The sequence below is a fragment of the Sturnira hondurensis genome, unplaced genomic scaffold (genome assembly GCF_014824575.4).
Source record: "Sturnira hondurensis isolate 20B ecotype Veracruz unplaced genomic scaffold, ASM1482457v3 Scaffold0003693, whole genome shotgun sequence".
Taxonomy (NCBI): Eukaryota; Metazoa; Chordata; class Mammalia; order Chiroptera; family Phyllostomidae; genus Sturnira; species Sturnira hondurensis.
The window spans coordinates 10,515,413-10,534,633 of record NW_028076324.1 but is presented as its reverse complement, the minus strand read 5'-3'; the positions used below and the strand labels follow the sequence as shown (position 1 = coordinate 10,534,633).

General features: G+C 45.5%; 1 protein-coding gene across 4 annotated transcripts in view; it reads right to left on the bottom strand.

Annotated features, from left to right (window-relative positions):
• Positions 1 to 1,141: 1,141 nt before the first annotated feature.
• The window catches only part of SAFB (scaffold attachment factor B), a 28,948-nt gene continuing 10,868 nt past the window's right edge, over positions 1,142 to 19,221 (bottom strand). For 2 of the 4 annotated variants that reach the window (XM_037042643.1, XM_037042641.1), the window contains exons 3-21: positions 18,929 to 18,993; positions 18,640 to 18,843; positions 17,424 to 17,486; positions 14,533 to 14,560; positions 13,081 to 13,591; positions 12,601 to 12,650; positions 11,761 to 11,855; positions 9,652 to 9,801; positions 9,489 to 9,571; positions 9,013 to 9,152; positions 8,734 to 8,822; positions 8,393 to 8,499; positions 7,313 to 7,603; positions 5,586 to 5,723; positions 5,294 to 5,336; positions 2,583 to 2,701; positions 2,155 to 2,261; positions 1,680 to 1,746; positions 1,142 to 1,453 (exon numbers count right to left, since the gene is read on the bottom strand). In XM_037042643.1, the coding sequence (XP_036898538.1) occupies positions 1,324 to 1,453; positions 1,680 to 1,746; positions 2,155 to 2,261; positions 2,583 to 2,701; positions 5,294 to 5,336; positions 5,586 to 5,723; positions 7,313 to 7,603; positions 8,393 to 8,499; positions 8,734 to 8,822; positions 9,013 to 9,152; positions 9,489 to 9,571; positions 9,652 to 9,801; positions 11,761 to 11,855; positions 12,601 to 12,650; positions 13,081 to 13,591; positions 14,533 to 14,560; positions 17,424 to 17,486; positions 18,640 to 18,843; positions 18,929 to 18,993 (2,480 nt within the window). In that variant the 3' untranslated portion in view covers positions 1,142 to 1,323. The remainder of the gene's footprint in view (positions 1,454 to 1,679; positions 1,747 to 2,154; positions 2,262 to 2,582; positions 2,702 to 5,293; positions 5,337 to 5,585; positions 5,724 to 7,312; positions 7,604 to 8,392; positions 8,500 to 8,733; positions 8,823 to 9,012; positions 9,153 to 9,488; positions 9,572 to 9,651; positions 9,802 to 11,760; positions 11,856 to 12,600; positions 12,651 to 13,080; positions 13,592 to 14,532; positions 14,561 to 17,423; positions 17,487 to 18,639; positions 18,844 to 18,928; positions 18,994 to 19,221) is intronic. The other 2 variants (XM_037042642.1, XM_037042644.1) reach the window with 2 other exon arrangements.

Below are 19,221 nucleotides of genomic sequence, written 5' to 3'. Positions count from 1 at the left end.
TACAAGGTGATTCACCCAAATAGACAAGCTGTATGGTTCCCCTTTGTGGCCCTGTTAACAGTTATGATCAACAGGGATCCTGGTGGACCAGAACTTGGGAGCTGTTCTGTGGCTTTCAGAGAATTAGGATATTTGTATAGCTGGGGTGGGTGGGGCAGGGAGGAGATGGGGGACACAACCTACAATGGCACCTCTTGAAGTAACCCAGTAGCCCCATTTTACAGGTGAGCAAATGAAGGCTCATAGAACTGCAGGAACTTGCCCCAGGGGAGGATGTGAAGGCAGAACTTGGCCCCCGGACTCTTGATTCACTTTCCTGGATCAGTGGGTTGGCCTCTGGCAGAAGGAACACAGCTGGTCCCAGTTGGCTGAGGCTGGGAGAGAACTGCCAGGATACAAATTTCTGGATTCCAGGCACTTGGTCACTGAATACACCTGCCACACACTGTCCTGGAGACTCAGCTTTCACACTCAGGTCCCTGCTCCTCCCCCAGTTCATTACTTCCTGGTGTTCAACAGCTTGGCTTCCCTCAGCTCTCCACTTTGTTGTTAACTTGTCCTCACTCCACTCATGTGAGGTCCCTGGACCTAGATACAGAGACAAAACTATATGGTGGGCTCTGGCTGGTGTAGGTCAGAGTCACCAGTCTGATTCCCAGTCAGGGAACATGCCTAAGTTGTGGGCCAGGTCCCCAGTAGAGGGTACGCAAAAGGTAACCACACAGTGATGTTTCTCTCCCTCTCCCCCACCCTTTCCCTCTTTAAAAATAAAATCTTAAAAAAAAAAAAAAAGGTTGACAGTGGGTTTCAGGAACTGGGGGAGTGGTATGAGGTGTTAGTAATTAATGATCCCATCTGGGAAAATAATTCTGGATACTGATGATGGTTGTATGGCAGTGTAAATTAAATGCCACTGAACTGTGCATGTAAACATGACAATTAACATAGCAAGCTTCAGGTATGTATGTTTTACATACACAAAATAGTAGCCTGTTCAGTAAGGGCTACAAGATTGCTGGAAGCCCCAACAGTCCCTTGAAGCTGCCCCTTTCAGCCTTCCTTCCCTGAAAGGAAAAGCTGTGGCTCAGCAATGCTGAGTATAATTTCAAAAGAGGTGGAAGTAAAGAGATGATGCTTTAAATAAAGGATATGTGAACAGAAACACATTTATTACAAAAAACAAAACAAAACAAAAAACATTCACATTGTATCGAGCTACAATATGGCAGCAGATAAAAAAAAATTTATTGTACACGGTTTAAGATAACTTGCTAACAGAACATACTCTGGTTGCCATGTGACGGAACACAGGATTCCAAGCACTTAGTAGCGGCGAGTAAAGCGGGCATCGTTGGGTCGGCTGCCTCGGTTCTGGCCGCCAAATCCGCCTTGCATTCCACCACGTGGGATCACATGGCCCCGTGAGGCCCCCCCTGGGGTAAAGCTGCCGCGCCTGGAACAAATGCAGATGCTCATGTTCGCTAACCCTATTCAGTGGGGTCTCCTGGGTGCCACTGAGACACATGTTCTTTGGAACTCTTCCCTCTTGAGTAGCAGCACCAGGACACAGACCCACACTTTTAGGAGCAGTGTAAGTTGGGAGACTTGGTTGTTTCTAAACCTTCCCCAAGGCAAGCCAATGTGCAAAGAGACTGGTAAGGAGAGACAGAACACCTTACCCTGACATCCCTCCTCGGTTCATCATGTGACCTGGCCCAGAGTGACCAGACATGCTTCTCTCACCACCTAGAAAACAGAGAGACTTTTTTTTACATGGTGTCTCCAAGCACAGGATGTAGTTTAGAGGACAACGACACAGGGTTGAGGCAAGCCCAGTCCCTTTCTCAAGCCATCCAGTCAACCCAGAACCTACAGGTCTTCAGTGAATAAATAAGCACAAGAACCACACAGGCTGTCCTAAGTCACAGCGGGGACAAGTTACCGACAACCATACCATTCTCCTGTGCCAACCCTTAAGACTACCCAATTGAAAATCATTAAGGGGCATCTCCTATACCTCACCCTGGGGAGGAGAGCAGAAAGCTGCTCCTGCCTTCAGAGTAGGAAACAAGCAGTGACTAACAAAGAGCATGTGCAGCTTGAGCTTTCCAGATGCTTCTCCACATAGATGTGTCCCCAAGAGCCAGCCCTTACCTTGCCATCTCTTGTGGTCCCTGTCTATCATGCCTCCATCAGCAGCGCCCTGCCATGCACGATCATCCTCTATTCTTCGGCCATGGTCCCCCCAGTCACGTCTGCCCCTTAGAAAAAGACATCTCTGATTTGGATTGCCCCCGTCTCTGCCTCTCAGAATTGCAAGAGGAGCAGGTTCTGGAGGGTGGGTTTAGCGTTCTGTGTTCCCAGCCCTCATTCAGTTCAGGCAGTGGGGATTTCACGAAACAGGACTGACTGGCCCCATGCTGAACGTGGTCAGAGCCATGGTCAGTGCACTGAGCCACAGGGCCAATGCTCATTGTATCCCTGAGGCTGTGGGTTCTTAGACTGTCAGCTATGTATGAGGCCCTGGAATGGCCTCAAGGGCCATTGGAATGTAAGGGCACCATGGAATGTAAGACACAAACCTGGGTGGAGGCGGCAGCCCCCGGCCCTCGCTCATCCTCTTGTCAGAGCCGTATCCACCCCAGCCGTCACGGGAGTCCCGCCCATGGCGCTCTGGTCCTCCATGGCGTTCAGGGTAATGCTGGGTATTAAAGAGCCAAAATAAGATGGCCTTAGATTAACCCTGCATCCAACATCTTGGGGCAACAAGGTAATCAAGACAACTCAGAAGCACTGCAGTCCCAAGATGGTGCTGCCAGGGCACTCTGTGTGCCATCTTACGCCACACCCACCATTTCAGCTCCCATGACACAACTACATCCCTAAAGTCTGCTTGGTGAGGAAAAGGTGCCCAAAAGGCAAGAAAAGAAGAGAATTTAGGACTGAGAATCACCCTAATCAGAAGGCAGGAAACTGAGGGACTAAAGTCTGCTGGAAACCTAGCAAATGCTCCACATCAAGAATGGGTCTCTGCCCTGGCTGGTGTAGCTCAGTGGATTGAGCTCGGGCCCGTGAACCAAAGGTTCAAAGTTCAATTCCCAGTCAGGGCACATGCCTGGGTTGCAGGCCAGTTCCCAGCAGGGGACCCACGAGAAGCAACCATACACTGGTATTTCTCTCCTTCCCTTCCCCTATAAAATCTTAAAAAAAAAAGAATGGGTCTGTTCTCAATATAATAAACACCCCCCCACCCCACCCCCGAGCCGCCAGAGAAGGGCCATGTGGGATCTTTTAACATAACTCATTACTGGGCCTGGCATCGTGCCTCTGCTTTGCTGGGGATGCGGGACACTTGGCTGACTGAGCTAGGAGTTGCCACCCATTGGCTGATGCCACCCATGCCACTGACTATGCACCACCACTGTATGTCAAGTGCTGGGCTGGCCTAGTCCCCAAAGTGCCTGGCCCTGTTCTATGGGCTCTGTGAGGGAGAGATGACAGAAGAGGCCCCTGTCTCCTGAAAAAAATGTCCAAGGCTGACTTATAGGGATCTAGGGTAGGTGGCTTTTGTCCTAGGGTTTGCTGTTTTACAAACCCAATCTGTGACCTTGGGGACTTTTACCCTAGGACCATATTTGAAGTGGGAAGACCTGGAAGGGAGCCCCACTGGTCATGAAGCCCCTTGGATGCCTGCTCCAGCAGCCCAGTGAGTATCTGCAGCCATGTTAATCTACCCCTTAAGCTGGGAGCCCCCCAGAGCCAGGTGGTTATGCCCTTACATGAAACTCTGGCATTTAATACAGAGAAACATGGAAATTCAATTTAGCAAGACCTGATTCTTCAACTAAAGCCTATTTCCACCTCTCCTTGGTATTTTAAAGTATAACCAATACAGTCTTCTGTCGAACCAACCAGCCCATGTAACAAGACCCTGAAGGTCTGTGCTTTTTTTAAAAAATATTTCCTTTATTTATCTTTTGAGGGGAAGGGAAGGAGAGAGGGAGAGAAACATCAATGTATGGTTGCCTTTCGTGTGTCCCCTGCTGGGAGTTGGCCTGCAGAGAACTGGCCTGCAACCCAGGCATGTGCCCTGACTGGGAATCGAACCGCCCTCGTCTGGTTCGCAGGTCCACGCTCAATCCACTGAGCTACACCAGCCAGGGCCTTTTTTTTTCTTTTTGTCAAATATCACCATGTGGCTGTCTGGGGCAGCAAAGGGGCACTTTACATGATTGTATTTATGAAAACACCAACAACAAACCTTTGTTGTTTTGTACTGTCTGATCATCAGATGAAAAGCTACTAGCAATGATAGGAGCTACATGGAAATACTTTCTGTGGACATGTATGTTGTCTCATTTACTCCGGCACCTATGTCTTAAAATAACTGCCCTCATTTCATGGCTGGAGAAACAGGTTTGGCAGAAGCAGTGGCACCAGAATGGACCCTGGTTCTGATTCTGGAGACTGGGCAGTTTAATCATTGTACCCAACTGCTCCACAGAAGAAAAAACAAAAGACTGGGTCTAGATTTAAATGCACATGAGATTTATCTCCAAAAGTGGAGAGAAAGGACTCATGAGGATCACAGAATTACTCCTGAGGTGGCAGAGGACACTCCTCAATATGCGGTATTCTTAAGAACTGAGTGAGGAGGTCGGAACCAAATGATCTCTGCTGTAGACAGGGAAAAGACAAACCCACAGGGCACTAACTCTGCCAAACAATACCCTGACCACAACCTTCCCGCAATCCCCTCAATTTTCCATGTAAACCCACTTGAGTGGAGACTCCTTGAGGAAGTTCTCACTCCTTATGTAAGACAGGTAAAAGAAGAACATCGAGCTTATTTTCTGTGTGTTAATTCTGCAAAGAGAACGAGCTGATGTCTGAGGCTCAGCTGGGTGGGCTGCCCATTGACCACAGGTGCACTCAGACTCCACAACACGGAACAGTGGTATCTATCAGCTGTGTGGCCACCGTGAAGCACATTCCAACAGAGCCCGTAAGATTCACCCAAGGCTCTCTAGCACTTCACTACCAGTGCATTTAGTTACTAAGGCAAACAGAACATCAATCGGATGAAGGCCAAAAAGGGTTTCAGAAAACCCACCTAGATATCTAGCCAAGATCAAGCACAAATCATTGAAACTGTCATTCCACAAGGACTGAAAGGCTGCCCTTCTTTAATTATTCTTCTACTAATGCAAATGGAAGGAAAAAGGTGGTGGATAGAAGGGAAGAGCAATCAATTCAATGGGAAAACTGCCTACAATCTTAGCTTCTGACTTACCTGTCCTTCTCTTTCTCCCATCATTGACCTTGAACCTTCTCTCCTGAAAGAGATAATTGGAAAGAAACCATAAGGACAGAGAATAGAGTGGTTAAACCCACAAATGGAAAACACCTCCTAACTTAAACCCAGTACTACACACACACACACACACACACACACACACACACACACAAAGTGATTCAAGTGGATTCACAGAACCTAAAATGGCCAACCTCATCTTGTTATTGACAATGACCCATGACAAATACCATTTGTATTACACAGGAAGGGTCATGGGAAATTGGCTGACCTGTCTACTGAGTGGTCGGGGTAGCGGCCCCGGTCCCTGTGGTCAAAGTCATGGAAGCGGTCCTGGCGACTGAAGTCAGAATGGTAGCGCTCATCCAGGGCGGCTCGCTTGGCTTCTGGCCAATAAGCATCATCTCGTCTGGATGGAAAAGCAAGCAAGAGCTGAGTGTATTCTCTCTCTCCCAATAAATCACCTTGTGGGTGCTGATGAACTGCATCCTGAGACTGTCCCTAGCACGTCCTCTTCAGCAAACAAAAGTTAACTTTATCAGCAGTGTGTTCTTTGCTGTACAAGCTGAGAGAGGCTGGAGAGGTGACTAAAGATCTGACTAAATGACTCCATTCTAGTCTGCCCAATACACCCGCTAGCCCCTCACACAGGTGCTTTGGTTCTCTAAGAACCAAGAGGTGATTAGTGAAGTGGGCAGGTGGGCGCACATACGTGTCTGCAGAGCAGCCACGAGAGTTGGCCTCAATCTAGGAAGACAGCAAGAGGTGTTATCACAGCTCTGTAGTGCACTTCTGTCTCTTCCACCCCGACAATGACTTGACCCAGCAAAGACATCCAGTGGGGAGAACTTTTAGAAACACTTGAAATGTACTGTTTTAAAACATTTATGAGCAGAACAGACCGCAGCATCAGTACTTAGCACAAAAGCATAAAAAGTCCTGAGACAGCCTAAACGCCTCTTACAGAATTCACGTTTTATGTTGTATACAGACCTCTCTCAGCCCATGCTGTAGAAAAACAGTAAAAACAAAACAGTTTTCCCAAATTGCAATGCACTTGGAAACACCTGGATAGGATCACTACTGGGATTAGTACCCAGACTCCTAACAGCAGCAATCAAATTCAGACTTCTTTCCATTAGTGGTTTGCAATTAGTGTTCACATGCCACATCACTATATCTAGGGAACCCTGACCAGTTGTGGCTCAGTGGTTTGGGCATCATCCCACAAAGTGAAAGGTCGCCAGTTCAATTCCTGGTTAAGGGTGGTCAGGACACATGCCTGGGTTGTGGGCTAGGTCCCTGGTTGGTGGCGTGTAAGAGGCAACCACGTGATGTTTCTATCGAACACTGGTATTTCTCTTCTCTTTGTCTCTCCCTTCCCTTCTAATAAAATAAAATCTTAAAAGAAAATCTGCAGTAACAGGTTTAAATTTTATTACTGGAATAAGCAAAAACAAATCACTATAGTGATTACAAAGCCTGGAAGAGGCCCAGAGGAGTTGTTTTTGGTATGGCTGCCCAAACTCTACCTCAGGGAATCTATGGTAGAACTAGAATGTAGTGACTTCATTAGCACTTTACCCACATTTCCCCACTGACATCAGAGCACTAAAGATTCCCCAGCCAAGTACAGGACATAGAACTGGGCTGCAGCAAGTACTCGTGCTTGCTTTTATTTCATTTAATTTTTAAAAAGATTTTTACTTTAGACAGAGGAAAATGGAGGGAAAAAGAGAAAGAAACATCAATGTGTGGTTGCCTTGTGTGCGCTCCCTACTGGGGACCTGGCCCTGTAACCCAGGCATGTGCCCTGCCTGGGAATTGAACCAGTAACACTGTTGTTCACAGACCAGTGCTCAATCCACTGAGCCACACCAGCCAGGTCTTGTGCTTCCTTTTAAATAATCTCTAAGTTAACATAATTTTGGAAACCATAATAAAATTCTAAAACCCACGGGCTACTTAAGGGTGGTCAGTGGGAGTAGCTGGACTTACCGGCCATCCACGTCATAGGGTCTCCGCACAGCAGGCCGCCGCTCCTGTTCATAGCGCAACTCTTGCTGGCGTCGCAGCTCCTCACGCTCACGGTGGATGCGCTCTTGCTCCTTCCTGCGCTCGTGTTCCACGTGCATGCGCTCTCGCTCCAGCCTCTCCCTTTCCATGCGCTCCCGCTCCAGGCGGTGCCGATGGAAGGCCAGCCTCTTACGAGCGAATTCCAGTTGCTCCCATTCCTCCTGCTCCCACAGTGCCTGCATGCGCTGCTCCCGCTCACTGCGTTCACGTAACCTGTGGGTGTAGAGCAGCAGCTGCGGGGGTCACTGGCCACAGTGCTGGCAGCGTCACCCAGTAAGAAAAGCTTTACAAATGCAGAGCAGTAGCTCCCACAGGAAGTGCAAACCAAGCATGGGGCACTGCAGAAATGCAGCCTGCAGTGCTGGGCCTCAACCTACAGAACTGCTTTTCTAGTGGGGAGAATGAAGGAGGGCCTAGTGCTTCTGAAATAGCAGCAAGAGCACAGAAACGCCAGCATAGCCTCTGCTTCCAGCTAAGTCTGAGACCAGCTAGCTAACAGCAAAGTGGTGTGTGTGTGGTCAGCTATAATATGAATTGAGATCTTTCTGGCATTCAAAATCTGATTCTGTAAAATACCCATTAAAAAAGTAAGAAACAGAACACGTTTCATAGTAAGTCTGAATTAGAACCACTGCTCTCTAAATCATGAACTTTAATTAGTCACAGTAAAATTGAGGTAGCACACTAGAATCAAAATCTTTTTTATCCCCCCCCACCCCGCCATGGCTTCTGGAACAAACTGGTGTGTTTTGTTAACTAGCACTACTGCACCAGGAAGCATACCATCTACTGCCACCGTTCCCTTCCATCATCTTCAGGAAGAGATAAGCCTATCTGAATGAGAGAATCATTTGTAAAAGCCTTGGGTTGAAAGTTACAGCACAGCAAGTCTATGAAATGAAAGCCAAAGGGGCAAACAAGCTTAAAGCAGGTTTAAATACAGCCCTACCCGGCCTCCCTGTATACAGCTATTAAACAACCAGTTCCTAAACCCTGACTCACCTGCGGGACTCCGAGTCTCTTGACTTCCGAGGCTCTCTGACTTTATCAAAGGACACAACGGACCGCTTCTCTCTGCTGGCCGATTTGCGATCCTGGCTCTTAGAAACCTGGTTCGAAAAGCACTCATTTATTTATGCCATGGAGCAAAATCTCAAGTGCTCCTAAAGGAAAGCTTTTAAGCTTTCTCAGTTTTAAGTTCAAGATACCTACACTTTGAAAAGGTAGATAACCTTCTGCAAATTAAGCTCAAGAATGCCCTAAAACATACTGAGAAATATAAATGGAAAAAATTTCAAATGGTAAAACTACTAAATACCCTAGTTAAGAGAAAAAATACTCACTCTCTCTTTGGATCCTGATGTTTTGACACTAATAACAGGCACACCTTTAGATTTATCCATTACTACAGTCCGCTCGGTTCCTCGACTTCCTACAAGAAAAAAAGAAGTCAGTGTAAGTAACGTAAGAACCAAGAAAACATCCAAATAAGGAAAAAAATACTCAACTCTATGGAAAATAAATGTAGTTTGTGTTGCCAACTGATCACAGCAAACCAACAAACCACACCCATCAGGAGCATAGATAGCACAAGGGCTCTCCCACACCAGTCAGCAGGTTACCTGATTTTGTGGTTCGAGATCTCTCTGAGGGACCCGGTTTCTGATCATCTTGATCTTTACTCTTTTCTCCACTTCCATCTTCGCCCCTTTTAACATCATCTTTTCTGTCAGCTTTATCTTCCCTTTTAAGGTTTGCGGATCTAAGTAAGACCCCAGAACACAGAAGTACATTAGTTCAGGTATTTAGATAAACCCGTTGCCGGATTCTTGCAATGAGCATCAAGTGCCACAGAGAAGGATGCCTCAGTTGGTACTGACAGGACAACAAAGAACAAGGAGCCCATCCCGTTCTCTCCAACAGCCCTTTGATTACGGAAATCCTCTCCAATGACTGGTTTTGGAACTTCCTTCCAACAAATGGGAAAAATAAAAAAGGCCACAGGCTTTGTGCTCTTCCCTATCCGCAAGGAACTTGAAGGATATGAAATAAAGGAAAAGATTGTCTTGGCCACGGTTCCCTCAGGGAAGAGGAATACCTGTCACTGGTGCTGGACTTCTCTTTTTTCCCTTCCCCCTCTCTTTTGTCAGAGGTTTTCTTCCCAGCAGGTTCATTTTTCGCCTGAAGAATAAAATCAAGGGGAAATATTACCTTATCGTTTCCTCACATGGTCACAGCTCTGGGGGAAAATGGCCCCTTACCTTTTCCACTGAGATCATCTTCCCGTGGAGCTCTGTCTTGTGCAGGTGGTTAATGCATTTTGTGGCCTCTTCTGCTGTGGACATTGTCACAAAGCCATAGCAACGAGCTCCAGGACTCCGAGCATTTGTCACAACCTTAGCCCCCACCACCTCAAAGGAAAGCAGAGAAATGTCTCAGACACGAAGTCCCCAACACCCACCATTCAAAACAGGTTATGACAGTTCATGCGGCTACCTTCTGATCCTCCCCAAGTCCTGGCTCCCTCCCTGGAATGAGGACCCTTGGGAAACCCTGTCACGAGGTGCCTGAAAAGAAGATGACTGAGGAGGATAATGCTATTGTCTTAAAGCTACTATTCCAAGGGCCACCTCCATTTCTGGATGATTCCTCCAGGGAACCAGGATGGCAGCATGGAGAAGAGAGAAAAGTGAAATGAAAGCAGAATTCTGGCAGCGTTCCTTTAATATTATCTCAAACTTGTAGTAAAGAAGTCACTCTAAACATAGTCATGGCTATAAGTAATTAAGTACACTTAAGACATATCTACAGATGGCTATCAACATAAGAACAAACTTGTAAACAGCACTCTGAAAGGCAGAATCAGCTCTGGGTGGTGTGGCTCAGTGGAGTGAGCATGGGCCTGTGAACCAAAGGGTCACTGGTTTGATTCCCAGTCAGGGCACATGCCTGAGTTGCAGGCCAGGTAGGCAACAACCACATAGTGATGTTTCTCTCCCTCTCTTTCTCCTTTCCTTCCCCCCACCCCCTAATAAATAAACAAAATCTTTTTTAAAAAGGCAGAATCAATCTTACTAGGAGTAATAACAAATTCACTAAGATGTTCCCCCAATGATTCAAGCAAGCTGACGTTGTCAGTCACCAGGCTCAGAAGCCCCAGAGGAGCCAATATTCATCCTTTTTGTGCCACATGGAGCCGTAGCCCAAAAGGAAGGTTTCAAAGTGGTCTGGTCCATTGCTTAAGTCACATGAAACACACAATGCACCCAAGACTCCATAGGCTTCAGGGTGACATTTCCCTGCTGAAAGCACACCACCACTCTTGAGGGCCCACAGGGGTATCAGGAAATAGCCCACTTTGTATGGCCCTGGGGAGTTATTAGTTATTTCTATCACCATGGCATGTTTACTTTTCCTATTGTTAGCTCGTGGATATTAATAACAAGGTAAATACTGTTAGTTTTCTCTCATACTTGGTTGAGGCCTTATAACCAACAAGGGCCTCTGTCTAGTCTCACTTTGGTTTGCCCCATAGGCTGATGCTGAGACATGTAGCCCTGGATGTAGTGTATTTAGGAGGTGAGTCCAGGAGGCACAGGGTAAAGGGGGAAGAGAATGAGAGAGAGAAGGGAAGAAAGCCAACACATGTGCCCTAACAAACAAACAACTGTAGTGAGAGCCTGGTGCATGTGCATCTACCCAGGACTGCCACCCTTGAGTCCAAGGAGGAAGGTGAGGACAGAGGGACAGGTGCTACTGAGTGGAGGCGGCCAGAACTGCCCTGGAAGTAAGTAAAAGCAGGCTGTGGGTTAGGGCTGAGGACAGGGCATGTGTATCTCTGCCACAGCTGCACACACCATCTATCTTTAGGAGAGAGCAACTGAGGGCCCCCAAACAGAGATCATGTTCCCGTACGAGAAACAACACGTCCCAGCCACACAACTGTGAGTAGTAGATCTGAAACCTACTGCTGGTCAAAATGCAAAGACACTGTATGTGTACATGTGTTCTCCTGCAGTCACCACTGTCTCACCCAAGTGCTGACAACAGCTCCCGGCCCCACCCTTTGCTATGAGCCCTGTAGCCCTACCTGGCTTAAAAAAGGATTCCAGAAATTCTTTGGAGTTTCAGTAGTGGCCTGGGGGGCCAAGGAAAGGGGGAAAGAAAATAAAGTAGACTAGGGTCTGGGAGCTGCCACAGATCAGTCACCTCTACCTGTGGGAGAGTAGATGGTCCTGCACAGGGTCATGAGCTGTGAGCTCAAAGAACAGCGAGGTGTCGAAGTAGTCACTGGAGGGACAGTAATCTGCACATAAAGACCACAGCACATGGGCTCAAAGACATCTTCTCCAGAAAACCCTTGGACTTACCTTTCCATATTTGCTGAAAAGATTCTTCAAATCTGTAGCTCTGGTGGTAGAAGAAAGTCCACTAACCCAGAAATTTCTACCACAACTGCTACGACCTATTAAAAAAAAAGTTTTGGTCAAAAATGTAATTCATTTAATATCCTGATTTTAAAAATTAAAGTCTTTCCAAACCATGCATGTTCCCTACTTGTCCCAAACGCCAGCAGCCTCCAAAACCCAGTGTCCTAAAGCCCACTATCCTCACATAACTGCCAGAGTGGCCCACCAGGAAGGGCCAACAGGACCAGCAGCAGTGCCACTCACAATGGCGAGCCAGGGGCTGCTTTAGGACCACAGGAAGTTCCCAAACAGTACCACGCAACCCAGTGAGGCAGCTTTTAAACACAAAGTGCTGATATCCGTGTCAAACCACTTCGAGGTCTTTTTCAAAAATTGATTTTAAAGGGAGAAAGGGGGAAAGACAGAAACATCAATTTGTTGTTCCACTTATTTATGCATTCATTGGTTGATTTTTTAAATTTTATTTATTTTGGAGAAGGGAAGAAGGACATACACAGAGGCAGAGAGAAATATTCACTTGTTGTTCTACCCACCAATGCATTCATTGACTGCCTATTAAATGTAGCAAAAGTAAGTGCACCACATGATACATCAACCCCAAAGAACTGGCTTGTTCCCCAAACCCAAAATCTGCAGAGTCAAGAGCAAGAGTGGAGAAAGGCCCCATGGAAGAGCCACAGTCACATCAGGGTGAGAAATGCACTACATGATAAATAAGGACTGGATCCCTCGCCATGGCTGAGGCCACACAAACTGAGAGGGACTGCTGTGGGGACCTACCCTTGTCCTCCTTGGAAAGCCGTTTTGTATCCGAGTCATCTTCGACAGAACTAGAGAGAAAAAATAATGTCACTCCAGGAGGAAGAAGCAGAGAGGAGACAAACTCAAAATTATAAAATATGTGCTGAGGTTGCATACCTACCCGAAATTTAGTTCTGAAAAAATGATACCCCGACAAACTTGTATTGAAAATCTGACCTAACCATAAGATTTCAGACCCACAGGAGTTAATTAATTCTGCTGGGCTAAAGATAATTAGGAAGAATTAAAGAAAACAACCATGACAGGTTGAGAAAAGAAAAAAAGATTGTGTAATCAGTTTAAAATAAACAAAGAGAAATAAAACATTATTTAGAGGTAATCTACAATTTCGTCAGTCTGGCTGGCCAATTGCAGAAAAAAAAAAAACAGCTTATGTGTGTCATTAAACGACCAATGAAAAGGAGATAGCGTCTGGTCTAAAACTGAGAAAAAACAAACCTCATTTTCTGATCAGCGCCCTCACTGGCTGAGGACTCTTTAGGAGCCGGAGGGACTTCATTACAAGCTTCAAAAGCAAACTTCTTCACGTCTTCTTTGCTATCTCTGAGGTCTGGGCTTGAGGCTTCCGGGGGCGCTTCCGCGACCTCCTCGCTAGAGGCTTCCGCGCGCTCTGAGGCTTTACTACTCTGCTCAACTGGCTCCTCTAGCCCTACAGGCTCACAGTCCGTCCTCTCGTCACCGCCTGTCTGCTCCACGGGCTCCCTTTTCACTACCGCTAACAGGGTGTCTGCCTTGCTCCACTGAGCTTGTGCTGTTGACTCGCTGGCCAAATCTAAATCACCCTCCTCCGGATGGCCGCTGCCAAAAAGGTCTTCTTCCTCCGCAAGCTTTCTGTCTGGCCCCACGCTACTTGTATCCTGTGCAAATGGCTGCTCCAGCTCGGAACCTTCTTCTTTTACTGGCTCAGATTTACAAGTTTCCCCCAAAATGTCGAGTATTTTCTCATTTTCTACGGATTTAACAGGAATAGAATGGCACAAGGTTTAATTACCAGGGAAATAAAGCAATCACAAATGCGGAACTGGCACGGCTGCCACACTAACACGAAGAGAACTGCTAGCTACACAGAGATTGGAAAACCCGCGGGTACACACGTTACACTGGTTACACTACCTGCGCTCCAACCGACTGACTGCTAGAGTAAGCCGCTACACTACATGGAAGAGAAAAGCATCCCAGAGATTTAACCCCCAAAACCTTCTGGCTGATTCTTGACAGTCTTCATTCTGTCGTCGTTTATATATGACTCTTCCAAATTTAGCTTCCAAAGTCCAAGTTGCTTAACTGAATGTATCACCATTCACTGAACAGCTCAATTTCCAAATTTCTTTGAATTTCTTTTAACAGAACAGTCCAACATGAAAACCAGAATCTCTTCCATCGTTGCTCTGAGATATTTGAAGTCCAGAAAGTGAATAGTATTTGTTTGGAATTCTCATGAAGAAACTCTTTCCTCTTCTGGAATCCAGTAATGTCTTAATGTTTTAAAATTTATCTCCCTACCTCTACCTGCACTGCCTGAATTAAAAACCACAAAGTTAAGGTACTGCCCAATATCACAAGATCTGTTTTGTGGGGTGCAGCAGTATTAGCTTGAGACGCATGTTAACTCTTTCTATATACTTTTCAGTGTCATTTACATTTAAAAAGACATGAGATCGGTTCATCTCACTGATATTTTACAAAATGAGAAGTTAGCCACTTTCACAGATCTGGTGATATGGCTGGGTTTCCAATCTCTATGATCCTTGTATGTTCTGGATTGTAAACCTTTAGAACAATGTATACTAGAGTAAGGCAACTTTTTAAAATTTAAGAATTCAAATTAGAGAAGGTGGAAAACTAGAATGGTACCAAACCCCCACTGGTAAATTTTTCACTGAACAGTACCTGGCTCCAAGGATGGCTCTTCAATTTCCTGGAGAAAAGAAATATGAAAAAGAAAAAACATAAGTTTATGCTTGATGGATAAAATCAAGTTTATTTATACCAAAAACTACAATAAGTGGGAAATTTTAAAAACATACAAATGTGCCCTGGCTGGTGTAGCTCGGTGGACTGAGTGCAGACCTGTGAAGCAAAGGGCCAGCTGGATTCCCAGTCAGGGCACATGCCTGAGTTGCAGGCCAGATCCCCAGTGGGGGACATATGAGAGGCAACCACACATTGATGTTTCTCTCCCTCTAAAACTAGGTAAAATCTTAAAAAACAAACAAATAAAAACAGACAAATGTAACAGGTGGAGACCTTGCTCATGAAGGAGTAGAGTCCACAGAGCTGGCATTCCAGGTCCTTCTTCTTGGGCCTAAGTCCCACATTTCAGGCTACTGTCAAGGGGCCTGATAGCTAGTTTCCTTATTTTTTTTTTGCTGCATTTTCCCAGTGCCTGGCTATATTTCACTTTGCATGGTGATGAACTAGTAACATGCTTATCTGTCCATCTAAACTGAACTCGTAAAATGCAAGGAGACAGTGTTTTCATTCATCTACTTTGAGTGTCTAACAGATTGCCTGACACATACCAAACAACCAGATTTTCACTTAATTAGTATAGCATTAGTTTCAAACATTTACAAGATTGACGTATTACAGGCAGTTGGATGAACCTGCTCTTATTTCTCATGACTGTACCACCCCTGCCCCCCAGTCATGTGAGAGCTCTCCGAATTACACACTCGTCCTACAATCAAGATCGCCCCTATCCCTCCAACGCTTCCCAGAAAGCCCTGTCAATTCAGACCACTGCTATCCCTCACCTGGAGTAGCCTCTGGTTCACTAATTCCATCTCCACCTGTCTGTACTTTGCCACCTGGGTGAGCACATGTCACTCTGTGTCCTAAAGGCTTTAGCAATGGATCCTTACTCTACCTGCCTCCCCAACAGGCCTACCTATACCTAGCCACATCCTACATCTTTAGGTCAGGGCCATCTGTTCATAGAAAGGCTTCCCTGAATGGCTCCAGAAGCTGCCCCACTAATGAAGGGCCTTTCTCTCATTACATAGTCCCCAGCACCTAACTCTGTACAAGGAACTTCATTCTGGAATTCCAGCCAATACTGATGAACACTGACTAAGTTCCAGGTGCAAATTTAAACCCCTTATATACACATATATTAATCATCAGACAGTCCTAGCGGGTTGGAGCTATTATCTTCTTTTTGGGTTATAAATCAGGCACAGAGTTGTTTACAAACTTGCTCAAGAACACTAAGCAGAACCAAGATCTAAGCAAAGGCTGCATAACAGGGAGTCTGCCTATCAGTCAGGGTCTCCTCCCAATGCTCCGTTTATGTGTGCTTCACATACAGAGGACAGGCCCTGTGAGGATGGAGACCATTTTGTCTTTTCACATCTGTACCACACCAACATGTCTCAGGTACTAACGTACACCCCTTAAATGGATATGGTGGTCTATACTTTCTACTGGAAATTGACCTGCCATTCTAGGAAACCCTAGGAAATCGTGCCCTTTCCCCATAGTATCATTTAATTATAATCAAATTACTTTATTATAATGACTCCCACTCTGGGATGCTAAATTCTATGACTGAAACAAAGAATCACTCCAGGAACAACAATTCTCTCCTTAAGTTTTTCCTGAGAAAAACAAATATATTTGTATTTGTCTCTGGGGGAGGTTATATACTTTCGATTTAACTTGGGAGTCTTTGACCTAGAACTCAGTCACCTGACCAGAACATGCTCATTTCTTTTCAGAAGGAGAAATGAACTGTTTCTTCACAACTGGAGGGAGACTTCAGCCCTAAAGGAAGCTGGGCTCCACCAAGTCTGAGGTTTGCACCCTTCTTGAGGCTTGGGTTCTGACTTGCCAATAACAACCATTCTTGCCCTGCCTAGCAGAAGCAAATGGAGATCTTGTTTACCAGCATAAATGACATTAAACAACAACAACAAAATAAACCCAAAACACCAAAATAAGGACTGGCATAAGCTGACTGTATTTTAACTTCCTCATAAAACTTTCCATTAAAAACTAGACAGCTACCCAAGTTTATTCCAACAGTTTTCATTATGTAGTGTGGCAGAAAAATGGAACGGAAACTCAATGTCTGGGCTGGCCTGGCTCAGTTGGTTGGGCGTTGTCCGGCAATGTGAAAGGTCTCTGGTTTGATTCCAGGTCGGGGAACGTGCCTGGTCTCCTAGGAAAGGGGTGACATCTACCTTGTTGGCTCATCTGACAGTCTTTCTGCAGAGGATGCTTTCCAGAATGGATCCCAGGCTGTTCCTTTCCCTCAGAGATTAAATTAACAAGAACTTCCCCAAATATGCCCTCTCAGCTGTAGGAAAGCCACAGTGATTAAGGGGGGGGGGGGGGGGGGGCGGAGGGTNAAGGGGGGGGGGGGGGGCACGGAGGGTCAAGATGATGAGTCCTTGGCAACAGGTACACTGTATTTAGGGAAAGTAAAGCCAAGCCCCTTCTAAAGATGCTGACAGCCCTGGATGTAGTGGCTCAATGAATTTAGCAGTGGCCTGCAGACCAAAAGCATGCTCATTTGATTCCCGATCAGGGCATATGCCTGGGTTGCATACTAGGTCCCCACTTGGGAGTTTGGGAGAAGCAATGATTGATGTTTGTCTCGCTCTTTCTCCCTCCCTTCCCCTCTGAAAATAAATAAAATATTTAAAGATGCTAAGAAAATAGGCAATGCTGACAGACCTAGCAATGATTTTTACTTAGGAGTGCTACACAATGTTTGCAATGGTTTCCAAAAAACTGTGGTCTAACCTTTGATGCTAAAATTGAGACACACAATTTACCTGTAATATAGTGAAGTCAGATGATGACGTATCTAAATTGTTTATAGTTTCTCTGTCCTCTAACTGTAAAATAAAACAGAAGACAACTTATTACATCAATAAGGTAACATAATGGTACATCTGTACAACGAAAAGTAAGCTCTGGCTGGTGTGGGTCAGTGGATTGAGTACCAGCCTGGGAGGCACATGAGAGGCAACCACAGATAGATTTCTCTTCCTCTTTCTCCCTCCCTTCCCCTCTGTCTAAAAATAAATAAATGAAATCTTAAAAAAAAAACAAAAAACAAAACCAGCATGAAAAGCACTTAAGACCAAATTCTAAACAGTGCAGGAATCACGGCAGCAAGAGTAGGATTCCACTGGAGGGTGATGGAAAATATCCCCGCGGATAGAGAAGAGGGGAACTATTGTAGTAAATAGACTCTCCAAGTAGATCAAAACACAAGGTTTGAGGGCTACTCTTCCAGGAACAATGTCCAAAATCACACTTTGGAGCGGATTCTTGCACTTTGGTTGCCATCACCACTTCCCCAAGCCTGGATATCAATGATGTTGGGACTACCACCCCAGAGGCAGCTACTGCTCTGAATGGAATGGCATCTCGGAGAACCGTGCCTCCTAGCATTATCAACTTCCAAAGGTGACTATGGGGGCAGGAGCTCCGGAACTGGCAAAGCCCAGGTGATCCATTGCCTTTTCTGTATACTCAGTAAATTCATCCTCATAAAAGTAAAATAATCTAATAAATTAATGGCACCAAGACAACCTGTTGTATGAGTTAAGCACATGAACTCTGGGATTATCCTGGCCTTCATTCTGATTCTCCTGTGCGCCTAAAAGTATTTCTGTACCTCCTCACCCACCAATTTCCTCAACTGGAAAATAGGCATAAGAACATCTATATGTTACACTGTTAAACAGGTTAAAGAACATAATGCCTAATGCCTAGCAGACAAGTCTTGAATAGTGTCCCTAAAATGTTCAATCCTGCATTAAATAAACAGAGAGTATATATTCCTGTACCACATGACACCACTTTCCCGAGAAATAAAAGTATGTCTTCAGAATCATTTGAATTTTTATGCAAACAAGTTAGCCATTATCTTACTGAACTGGCACTGAAAGAACTTATTCCTAGTATAAAAATTCTCATTTATTATGATATTTGAGGAACTGATGCATTCAGAGTACATTCTAGAGACTGCTGAGTACCTACAGCATGTTCTTGAAGCTGCTCAGGAAGCTCTTTCATTTCTCCCTCTAGCTCTCTACTATCAGATAGGGACTCTGGGAGATTATCAGCATCATCGTCTTCCACACAATCTGCAACGCTTCCATTATCGATTTCTGCTTCATCTAACACGCTGATATCCATCATGTCAATATCCTGCAAGTTCTCCAAACTGGTTTCAACATCCTCCTGTGACAGAAGAAAATACAACCATCAATGGATGAACTGCCACTGGTCCATCACTGAGTAGATTTATTGGCAAGGATGCACATACCTGTCCATCCCCAGAATTTTCCTCCAGTCCATTGTCTTCTACACCTTCTTCTTCTGGTTTACGTCCTGGAGGGATAATTGTCAACAGCTCAAGATCAATAACATGCATTTTTCAGAAGCAGTAATTTTACTTTTATAGGCCCTTAGGTCTACAGAAGTGGCACCTGAAACGCTCATGGCACTTCCCAACTGAGGAACACTGTGTAATCCAGGAATGGTAAGGCCATTCTAGACAAGGTAGGCCCCCAGCCACCCAAGCAGAAGAGGTTCTATTCTTATCAGTGGCTGTGGAAC